The 11,368-nt window shown below is 46.7% G+C and overlaps 1 protein-coding gene across 2 annotated transcripts; it reads right to left on the bottom strand.

The window, feature by feature from the left end:
• Nucleotides 1–3,553: 3,553 nt before the first annotated feature.
• Nucleotides 3,554–6,754, bottom strand: hyal6 (hyaluronoglucosaminidase 6). 2 transcript variants are annotated; one of them, XM_086074779.1, is made up of 3 exons: nucleotides 5,747–6,754; nucleotides 5,569–5,658; nucleotides 3,554–4,572 (listed from the first exon to the last, which is right to left on the bottom strand). In XM_086074779.1, the coding sequence occupies exons 1-3, from the start codon at nucleotides 6,677–6,679 to the stop codon at nucleotides 4,099–4,101; spliced, it is 1,497 nt and encodes a 498-aa protein (XP_085930905.1). In that variant the 5' UTR covers nucleotides 6,680–6,754; the 3' UTR covers nucleotides 3,554–4,098. The 2 variants fall into 2 exon arrangements, with proteins under 2 accessions (XP_085930905.1, XP_085930906.1); XM_086074780.1 differs by having other exon boundaries at nucleotides 3,554–4,554.
• Nucleotides 6,755–11,368: the final 4,614 nt, after the last annotated feature.

Here is an 11,368-nt window from a genome sequence, read left to right as displayed (position 1 = left end):
CATTGAAAATAAAATGGGGCGGGGGGTCATTTTATGCATTTTATATATATTTTTAAATTATCTGCAGATTATTCGGTAATTGTTTTGTTTTTTTCCGCCCAAAAATCGATATCAGCGTCGGCCTAAAAAAAAAAAAGCATATCGGTCGGGCAACATTTAAGAGTTTGCATTCATGTTGATTGAAAATGTGATCTTTAAAATATATCGTTCATGTACTTTAAAGATATTGTCGCAGAGTATCAAGTCATGTAAAAATGGCGTCACAAGAATCCAAGATGTCCCTGAGACGCACGGAGCCACGCAGACGGGTGCCGGAAAATCAGGTCTGGAGTGGCGTCGTTTATTGCGAGAGCTTTTCGCTGACGAGTTTTTTCTTGATGTGGAGCGGACAGCGAAGATGTATGCGCGCACCGCAATGTGGACATCTTTTCATTTGGGGAGGGACAATTACGCAAGAGCGCCGCCCGAAGCTCGCCGGCCGCGGCGGCGGAGGTCTCCGCGACTCCCGGCCCGACCGCAGCCGGATTCTTGTGGCCCGCCAGCCAAGACAAAAGTCTGGGCGTGAAGGCGACCCCCGTAACGTCTCGCAAAGCTGCCAGATGACGCCGGATGATGACTCAGCGTTCATGTCCGCCCCCTCCCCCCCTCCCTCCCTCCCTCCCTGGCAGCGGCGCCGTTCCCACATGTGGATGGCGTTAACGAGGGCCGCCGCTCCACACGGGCCTCGCGACGGCCGCGTCCGCGCCAATGCCAAAAAAAGACAAAGGTCGCGGAGGTCACAAAGGTGACATCACGGCTGAGTGAGCTTTCGCTCTTCCGGACAGGTTATTAATTAATTAATTAATTAATGAATGAATTGTATTATTCTTTTCTTTTCTGACAGATTCTTCTTGTTAATGAAAACGAATGCTAAAACCGCGGCTGCAGACTCGACGCATTTCTCGTCGTCTCGGACGACTTGGCAGTTGACTGGGATTCGTCTGCAACTCAACTGGGACTTTGGACTCGATGAAGGTCGTCTTTCAAAAGACGTTTTCAATCCAATTGAATGATGATCAAAACATTTCTCTCAATTTGTTGCGAAATGATTCTTTACGCTGGATTTCATCTGGACTTGGACTCGGACCTTCCTGATTCAGGCTTGGCGCGATCTTGGACCTGACTGGAATTTGACTTGGACTCGATAAAGGTGGACTTGACTACATCCCCCCTAGCTAATAATCATGAAAATTAGGGATGCGCGAATACCGATACCAGGTATCATCTTGGGCTGATACCTGTCCTTATTCCAAAGTATTGGTACCCGTGACGATACCATAAAGTCAGTACAGTCCATTTTACAAACAGGAACGAGAAATGACAAATTAGAAATACAGAAAATTGACAATAATTTCAAAAAAGCTCTAAAAACCATAGTTAAAGCTAACTAAGTTTAATAAACAAAACTCAAAACTTTTTTTTAATGTATTGAATGTTAATCAGCGTTTTTGGGAGAATGTTTATGGTTTGATGTTATATTCAATTTTTCTGCATTTTATGGGCCGGGCCGGTTCCGATCCCTCATTAAATAGTTTGCATAGATTGGTCCATCTTCTGAGCAGATCAGTGATCTGTTATCATTTTATAAAAAATAAAAAAAATCGTGTTTGCGTAAAGCCGAAAAAATGTTTGGTCAAAAGTTGTCATGTCAATAAATAAATCATATAATAAATCATATAAATTAATAAATAATAATAATAAATTTGTGATCGGCTCCAAAATCGTGTAAAGTCGAGAAAAAAAAATTGTTGTCAAAAGTTGTCATGTGAACCGACAAGCAAAAAGCCGACTTGAAACGGTTTCGCTTTCCAAATGGAAACGCTCGTAGAAGCTGCCATGTTTTTCTTTGAGCTGCCATGTCGATTTGGGTGGGAGAGGGGGGGGGCAGGGGGGGGGGGGGGGTCCTGGCACGTGCGAAGCGATTTCGAGACAAAATCAACAGATGGATGACGGGCGGCCATGTTGTTCTTCTTTCTTTGCACTCACTTGAACTCGCTGAAATATTTTGACTCCCAAGATTTATTTGTGCGAGTTCATCCAACTGATGATTCGTCGTGATTCGATTCCACAATTACGTGAATTGACATTCATTCAACTTTCGCATCCCTTTTTTTTCTTTTTTTTCCGACAGCTTCTTGCTGCGAGTTTGAGAGTCGGAAAAAGTGTTTGTCACGTTTTAAGGCCAATCTTGTCGTATTTGCATCACAAGTGCAAGCTCGTCTCTTGGTTCTGTTTTGAAGTCCGTGAAAAAACGTTTCCTTGAAGGTTCGTGTACACGCGTCGACCAGAGATGGCAAATCCGGGTCCAGAATGTCAAAACCCTGCCAGCCGCACCAAAAGTAGAGATTTTTGAAAAAAACATGACATTTGCCAAATTGTGACTTTTGTGCTTTTTGACAACAATTTGTAACTTGAGATGCAAGTTATATACTTGAATGCATAAATTGATAACAAATAGAATGTGAAGAATGAATCACTTTATGCATGCTGCTTCTTGGCCACCAGGGGGCAGTCCAACTAAGAAGAGTTTCACAACTACTGTAAGTGACTCTGTCAGGTGCAATAATATTGGTTGTTTTTCACAGAGGATAAAGAATACATGCCTGCGACTGTTATACAGTGGTGTCTTGAGATATGAGGTTAATTTGTTCTGAGACCATGCTCGTAACTCAAAGCACGTGTACCTCAAATCCTCTTTCCCCAAAGAAATGAATGGAAATACCAATAATCTGCTCCAAAAAAGAAATGTTTGTGTCTTTTACGGAGGAAAACGTCATAATGTTGTATTTTATAAACTCACGCAATGATGACATCATTCATTCATCAAACAGTTTTTGTCACACCGCATCAATTGAATGGCCACTGTGCGTCTCTTCCCGGTGTTCCCGTCTTGGCCACCTGGGGGCAGTATAGGACAGGCAGACAGACAGATGCGTATCCTGTTCATTGAGGCATCTCAACTTTTCTCAGCTCATCACTACGGCACTGATATTAGTCGTTCTTCGCAGAGGATAAAGAATGTCACCGTGAGTAAAGTTCTCATTGTCTCTCTCTGTTTACATTCAGTCTCTTGCTCAAAAAGGGTTAAAGTACCGCAACATAGATACTATTTAGCGCTAGCTTTAGGCTCGTGGATTGAAATGACGTGGTTTAAAATACACAAGGTGGACATATGTGAATTGCACTTGTTTTTTTTCCTGCCATCTTGGTTTGTTTTGGGGCAGTCAAAAGTTGAAACCTTTTCATGTTTGACATGCGCGAGTGCGCTCGTGTCTTCAACTGGACGCCAAACTGAGTCAGATGCCCAAAATACCAGAAACATGTCAAGTTTGTTGACGCAAACCACTTCAAGCTCAACATGCCGAGTGAGGCCTCCAAAGGAAGAAAACACACACACATCCTCGTGGTGCTATCTTTGCGGGGCCATCTCATTGACTTGATGCATTTCCTAGCCCCGCCCCCTAACCCCAACCATGAAAAAAAAAGGATTGCCTACCCCCATCCCTGACCCAAACCTCAACCATAACCCAATTCAAACCTAAACTCTCAAAGCAAGTCTTGACCTTCAAAAAGAGGTCTGAACTTGTGGGGACCACCAAAATGGCCCCCCAATTTCAAGGCGGTCCCTACAATGTAGCAAAGACAAAAGCACACACAGACACAGCGAGTGGCTGCTTGAGGTTGCCCACCGCTGGTAAAAACCCGGTCACAGGTTGGCTTTAGCCCCAGGTGCTAGCTAGCGAGCTAGCTAGCTCCCGTGGTGCTTGTTTAGCTGCGAAGGAGCTAATTAGCTCGCAATCAATGGCTGCCGCTTAGTAAATTGTCACAGAAGAAAATATTCTGTGGCTCGTGAAAATTGCTCAAAATCCTCTTAAAGGGCGTCAGGCAATCTGCGGAATTCTGGTGCCAATGAGTCATATAATTATGCTTTTTTTTTAATGTTTGACATTTATTGTCGTGTGATGTCAGATTTCTTTCTGAAGTCATACATTTCCCCCCAAGTGACAATTCCGCCTTTATGTTTAACTTTTGAACATTCGGGGCTTTTCCACTCGGCCTTCACACAAAGAGACACTTGACGACAAGACCGGTCGCCAGCAGCGTGATGATGCACAGGCAGGAGAAGTGAAGCGACAGGAGGACCAGGACGCCCCCCAGCGGGACGCCCCCCGGCGGGCCCGGGTGGCGTCGGGCGTCGACCCGCGGCACCTCGCAGCGGACGCCGGTCCAGCCCCGATAGCACTGGCAGGTGAACTTGTGCTTCATGTCCAAGATGTCCCGGCGGTTCGAGTGGCCGCTGACGCGGAAGCGGGGGCCCGACGGCGCCACCTGCCGGCGGACGCTGAAGGATCGCGGGTTGAGGTGCAAGTAGGCGCCCGAGTCCAGGCTCTTGCGGACGCAGCGGCCGTTCTTCTTGCACAGCGCTTTGCTGCACAGCTTGGCGGCCGACGTCACGTTGACCACGTAGTGGCCAAGATGGCCGTCGATGTACTTCTTCACCGTCAGGCAGTTCCTCTGCACAAGCCAGCGCAACTTGCAGACATTCGCAATCATTCACTCATTCCCGACGTGCTCATCACGAGAAAATGTTTTTTTTTTTTTAAATGGAAACAAATGAAATACAACTGAACTGTGCTGAGGTAGTTTCATTTGCTGCCATCGACGTCAGAGGTGTCGGATCCAGGTCCCGAAAGGGAAAACCATGCCACAGTTTGGCTTTAGCCACAGCTGCTTCTACTCAACCAGCAGGTAAACGAGCTCCTTGGGAGCTAAAGCCAAACTGTGGCATGGTTTTTAAGAGTGTGCCAAATTTTTTTCGATTCTCCTAAGAATGGTGATTCTCATTTAGTACGATTCATAATCGATTTTAAATGTCCCAAAATCAAATGTATTTCAATTATTTTATACTGTCTTGCCCTTGTTTGTGTGTGCCTTTATTGGGAGCGCTGTTCATGTTGTACCCAATTTGGCCACTTAGGGGCAGTGTGGTTAAGTTAAGTTGTAGCCACATTAGAGAGTCGAAGGAAAAGTCACGATCATACCATTTTTTGGTTTTCAGAGGAGGTGGTAATATTCAGAGAAAAAAGGTATTTTATAAATTGGAAAATTTGCAACAAAAAAACTCAGAAACAGACCACAAATATACGCAGCGACAGTCGAACGTGAGGATGGAACGCTGTTTATAAAATGAAAAGGCAGAACGGAGACGGATTCATACGCCGTCGTATGATCTCGTTATTACAATCAAAGTTTTTTTTGCAGTGTGGGAAGAGCAAATGCCGGTGAGTCATGTTAAGATGCTACATTCCTGAAGACTTTATTAGCATTAGCGAGAATCATGTCGATTGTTTGCATATCTACAAATTGAAACAAAAATCATTGCCAATCAAATCGTTTCGATTATCATTTGACAATTCTGAATCGAATCGAACCGTCAGACAGTCAAAGATCCCCAGCCCTAATGCTTTTTACGCTCCGGACCTGGATTTGACCCCCCGTGACGGTCATTGTCACCGTTGCCATTATTACCTGCGATCTGGCGTACTCTGACGAACCCCAGAGGACAACGCCGGACGCTCCCAGGGCGGCGCTCTCACCGATGGTGTGCACAAGGTCGCTCTGACCACGACGGGGAAATGCGGAGAAATAGCCGAGTCAGGAACAGGAACCGGCCTGGCGGGGAAGTGTGACACCCGAGACGCGTTACCTCTGACAGAACCACGAAGGTGTAGGCATAGAAGGGTCTGGAGTAGACGAAGACCGGCAAGGTGACGTCTGGACGTGCGATGGAGGCGATCCTCATGGCCTCCTTGACCCGGTAGTGGACAAACTTGACGGTGTTGGCCGACGACCTGAGCTCGTAGTCCAGGTAGACGGACGGGTACAAGGCCGTGCTCTCCCTCCACAGCCACATCAGGTGGTCGTTCCGGACCCGCTCCACGTTGGGGCACTCGCCCGTGTAGCGCTGCGGGTGCTGCTTGTAGCCGTAGTTGTAACAGTCCGGGAACAGGTAGAAGCCCCACAAGCCGTGCGGGCGCCGGACCTCCGCCAAGGCCAAAGTCCGATTCATGAAGGCCTGCCCGGCTTTCTCGAAGCCCTCCTTGGCCTCCTTCTCCACTTTGCTCTCGGGCCAGTTGGGGTGAAGCGTCCGGATCTGCTCCATGGACTTGTTGCGGTAGATGTCCTTGCCGCCCCAGTTGCGCACCCACTGGGGCCTCCAGTTCTCCCAGTCGATAACCCCCAAGCCCCGGAAGTCCTTGTGAGGGATCCGTTTGTCGATGTCGTTGCGTGCCTTGCTCAAGTGTTTGGAGATGCTTTGGTTTTGCGGGAGTCCGCCGTTGACGGGGAGGCCCGAGTTGGAGTAGTACGGGTAATAGCCCAGGTGGCTGTGGTAGAAGATGGTCACGTTGGGCCCGCTGAGGGTTTCGTTGAGGTTGGCCACGATGTCGAAGACGCTCAGGTCCAAGTCCACCCGGAAGCGCAGGCGGCACGGCTCGGTGGGCGCGTTCCAGACCACCACGAAGGGCCGGTGAGGGATGAGGGGCGCCCGGGCCGGTTTTTTGCGCGGATCCTCCCCGGCGCCGACCGTCGCCCACAAGACCAGCGCCAGCATCGGGACCCGGAGCCCCGTCGACGCCATGTGCCCCCGATTCCCGGCTGTGCGGCGATTAGTGCGCTGGCGTCGCGCGGCGAACGGAGGCCAACGGGCGCGTTAAGAGCTTCGGTGAGCACAAACAATCAAATGGAGGACAAGCGGAAGAATGTGCTCCACTTACGCAACACCAGGCAGGAACAATAACATGATGGATTTTCAGTCAAACATTCACAACTCTAAAATCATTTTTATTCAAAAAAAATAATAATCAAAAAATGATTGTTTGTCAGGAAGAAAAATACAATCTTGGAAGAGCAAAGCCAATTCTTTTGTTTTTGTTGTCACTGAAGACAAATGAGACAAAAGTTGACAATTGCAGCTTTTACTTCATGCGCTCGATGCGTTCATCAACTCTGCCCCTTTTTCGACTTGCTCAGGTGTGTCAGCTAAATGAGCAACATGGGAGCTAGCTAGGGAGTTAGCTAGTGTTGGAGTAGACAATATTTGCATTCTACTCTTTGCGTGTTCAATTAACTGAATGGTGAGATTCTGGTGAAGAAGTCCCTTTGCAAAGGTATAATTATTTAGAAGCTTCTGATCACACAAAATGAAGACACTCAAGCCGTGTTCCGTTCAGATTGTGTGTGTCTCCTTCTCCTGCACATCAATATTTATTGAAAAGTGGGTGAATACGAAAAGTCTCCTCTCCCCTCCCATTCAGATTAGACCTAAACAATAATAAATCAGCCTGTTTCTTCGACCGACTGAGACCGGTACTAGGCTATACTCCCTTCTAGATAAAGAAAAAGAAACTTGTTGCCCTTCTCTTCTCAGGCGAAAGAGACAGATAAGAATACAATAGACAACACTATTCATTGAGCTATACTGAGCTAACATAACTATAACCAAATCCAAAACGGCTAAAATATAAATTGAAACTGAAAAACAATGTTAATAATTCAACACTAGCTAGCTAGCTAGCTAGCAGCTGGGGCTAAAGCCAAACTGTGGCAGGGTTTTGACTTTCTGGACCTGGATTTGCCACCTCCTGGCGAAGGCGAAACATTTCCCTTGACTTTTCACACGATCTCTTGCGGGTTCCGTGTTGACGACGCTCCTCATCCTCAGCTCCTCCTACCCGGCCCCACCACTGACTGACCCCAACCAGGATGTAAGACCAGGTCAGTCCTGTGCTCAGGTTTCTTCCTGTCACTCAGCAAATAAGACGTAAAAACGGTTTTGATGATGTGTGAGTTCCTCCACGGCCGACCCGGGACACGTTGGACCCATATGAACCCTCCCAGAGCCCGCCAAGCTCAGACAGAAGCTCAGAGCAGACCGAGGGTTTGATAACCCAATAAAGTCGACTCCCGTGTTATGTTGTTATTCCACTGCCGCGGCGTTTCGCATTTGGAGGAATTGTGTCCAGGCGAATCTGGTCTACATCTGGTTGGCCGGAGACTTGACAGAACTCGCGGGAATGCGTCCCATTTCAAAGTCAAAGAAGTTTGACGTTCTGACCTAAATATTCAAACAAGACTTTGGAAGCATAAAAAGCGTGTGTGAGGTCCCACTTGCGAGCATGCGATCGTCACCACATCGTCCATTTGGTTTGGCCTGTAAAGACGTCAAGTTTTGTGTGTAGGAGGCCCTCGTGAGGCCTCATGAGGCCTCATGAGGCCTCATGAGGGCCTCACATCCTGCCTCGCCATTGATCTCACTCATATGCAAGCAATTCATTTTTTTCAGTCAGCGTGGAGAAAACCGCCTCACCGGGAGCCGCTTCACTCATGCGAGGTTCCCGTCCGCGTCTTTTGATGACTTGAACGCTCGCTGAACGTAACACGAGGACGAGCCTTACTGGGAAGAAGAGCTTGCAAAGGTACTCACACGCTACTTAAGTACAAATACTTGAATGAAAACATTCGGGATCGGTGAGGACTCAAAGATTTCGTACTTGTACTGGTATCAGTCGGGGGAAAAAAGTGGTATCGAACGTCCCCAGTATAAACACACTCGGCTAGAAAAGTTCAGACTCTGAAAAAAAAAAATCACTTGTAGGTATTCTAAGTGGACTTTGCACATTTGATGAATTGTTTTCAGCTCTACAGTCGTATAAAATATAGCCCGCAATATTAAATAAATAAATATTATTGTAGTGGGCAATGAAGGAATCTATTTGGAATCATTCACTCGTTCATTATAGCTTAACTCATTGACTGGCAGCCTTTTTGACTGAAGTAACCCCCTTTGCTCCCGGCCGTTTGACTGGATTTGGACTGATTTTGCAAGGACCACAGAATAATGTGTTCTATTGCTATAAAAACATGGAAGAAAGATTAGAGTCTCTCCTTTCATCAGGAAAAAAAAAGTACATTTCTATCTGTTTCCGTTTTGCAGCAATTAGCGTTAGAATAGAGCAAAGTTTCATCATTATTCACAAATCTGTTGAAAACACTGTCAAAAAGAGCTTGTTGCAACATGGCCCTGGTTGATCTCTTATACTCTGCTGCCACCTGCTGACCGTTTTTGTAATAACTACCATTGCTTTAAGGGTTCTCGTCAGTTCAGAGGCTGCATCAAAGCCTTCTGTATTCGAGCATGAAAACCCTTTTTCTTTTCTTTTTAAACGTATAAATACGTTTTTGGGACCATGGCAATATTTAAAATAGAACGTTTTTATACGTTTTGGAAATTGGAGCCGATCAAGTGGTTTTCGGCTGATCGGTATCGGATTTTTTAGTTTCCTTAATTTCTAAAGTCAAGAAGAAATGATTTTATTTCTTCACTTGATTGGAAACGCTGCTAATTAACAGCCATTTCAAAAGTCATCACGTTGGCCGTTGGGATACTAAAATAAATAAATCAAGACGATACAATTTGGATGCGCGTTTCCTCGTAATGCGTTAGGAAGGTTTCAGATCCAAGCTCGGCAATTACTTAAAAACAAATGACTCGGACTCGGGTGCAAAAAATGTGACCGGGAAATCTGGACTATACATCGGGATTTTCAGTGGACATTTTAGGCAACTATTTAGATCCACTCCATAAAAATCCCGATGTCGTATAATTAGGGGGGTGTAATGTAAGTTCAGGAAGCTACATTTTAGATTTAAATACAATAACCAAGACTTTTATTTCCATAAGAATAAAAGTATTGTACTGTAAAAACACACAGTAAACACGATTCAATAGAATGTAAGGAAATTCCGTGTTTCCGCTTGACTTTCAGTCTTTTGCTTGAATCCAGTGGACGTCATTTGCAAAATGGCCGTACACCCCAAAAAAAAAGAAGGAAGAAGAAGATGAGAGCACAAAAGGCCGCTGCGAGCTCACCGCAATTAACGGATGGTGGTCGGATGTTGTCAAGTTTCTCACGGCCATTTGGGTTGGCTTTTTTGTTGTTGCTCACAACTCAAAGCAAAAAAAACAAGTCATAAGTCAAAGCTCGAAATGTGCAATGAATTACAGCATTTCGTCATGTTGGGCAAAACCGCAAGAAGAGGAGGAGGTTTTGTTCTGGTGCTGCCCGGCCCGAGTGCGGCGAGTCCTCCAGACCGCTCGCAGAAACCCAAGTGGAAGACATGCAAGTCCAGACCACAAAAGAGAGGAAGCAAGCCACCGAGAGTTCACGCTGAGCGCAATTTTGGAGCCGCGGGAGAAAAAAAATCAAAAGAACTCGCTGACGCTGGCGACGCCAGGATGAGGCCCGAGAGCTTGTTCAATATTTCAATCATCCGTGATTCGTTTTAAGACCATTTTGGAGGAGCCGGCCTGAAAATCTCCAACTGCCGTTCGTGGAGCGCACTGACGGCAACGCATGAGGATGAAAGGAGCCTCCGCGCCAGCAGGTGGCGTCGGTCCAAATGCAGAAACTGCCTGCGACCCCTGCACGACCTGAGGAAATCAGGTCGGCCATCTTGTCTCGCTAACCTGCAGCCACCACAAAAGGACAAAACATCTTAGTACGTACAATCATCTATCGAATCGAATCGAATCGAATCGAATCGAATCAATTTACTCCAATTTTACGAATGCGTACCGCCAAATTGTACGTACTGGAATTGCTTTTGTTTTGTCCTCGCGCGGTTGCCGTAGGTTAGCGCCTCAGATCGTGCAGGGGTCACAAATAGCGCCTTGACAGCCGTCTTCGGTTCGCTGGGCGTGTTAGCAGTTGTTGCTAATGCTACGCTCGTCCCGCACGGTTGAATTTGGCGAAGGGCCGCACACGTCCCGTACGGCGAGTGTAATTCCCGTCAATGTGGAGCGCGTCAAAATGATGTCCCAGCTGGAAGCTTTTTACAACTTGAGCGTCGCGTGCGCGCAGGCTGGAAAATATTAAATTGGCACCAAATGTCAACAAAAGACGCGAGGATTAGCGAGCGGAGACTTTGTGGAATTCAAACAAAAAGTCGAGCGAGGATTGTTCAAAGTGTTGAAAACGATCTCCTCACACACGATGACGATGATGCGGATTATTGATGGTGTGGTTTTCAGCGTGCGGGTGCGCGGCTGCACTTTCCAGATGTGATTTTTTTTATGATTTTTATTAACCGTGCCGCTTCAGTGGAACAAGATGTGTTTTACATTTGGCCGCTGAAAAAGTGCTGACTCACACTTTCCTCTCATGCTTGGATCGGAGACGGCGGCGGAGACGGCGGCGGCGGCAAGACATGAAACTCCGTGAAAAGTGACGACCGCCATCAGCACGGACAAAATGATCGCCATTTTTGC

This window comes from Leptonotus elevatus, chromosome 4 (assembly GCF_054856555.1).
Source record: "Leptonotus elevatus isolate MCC_2025b chromosome 4, RoL_Lele_1.0, whole genome shotgun sequence".
Classification (NCBI taxonomy): domain Eukaryota; kingdom Metazoa; phylum Chordata; class Actinopteri; order Syngnathiformes; family Syngnathidae; genus Leptonotus; species Leptonotus elevatus.
Note: the sequence above shows the minus strand (reverse complement) of the source record. Positions and strands in the feature narration are given on the sequence as shown.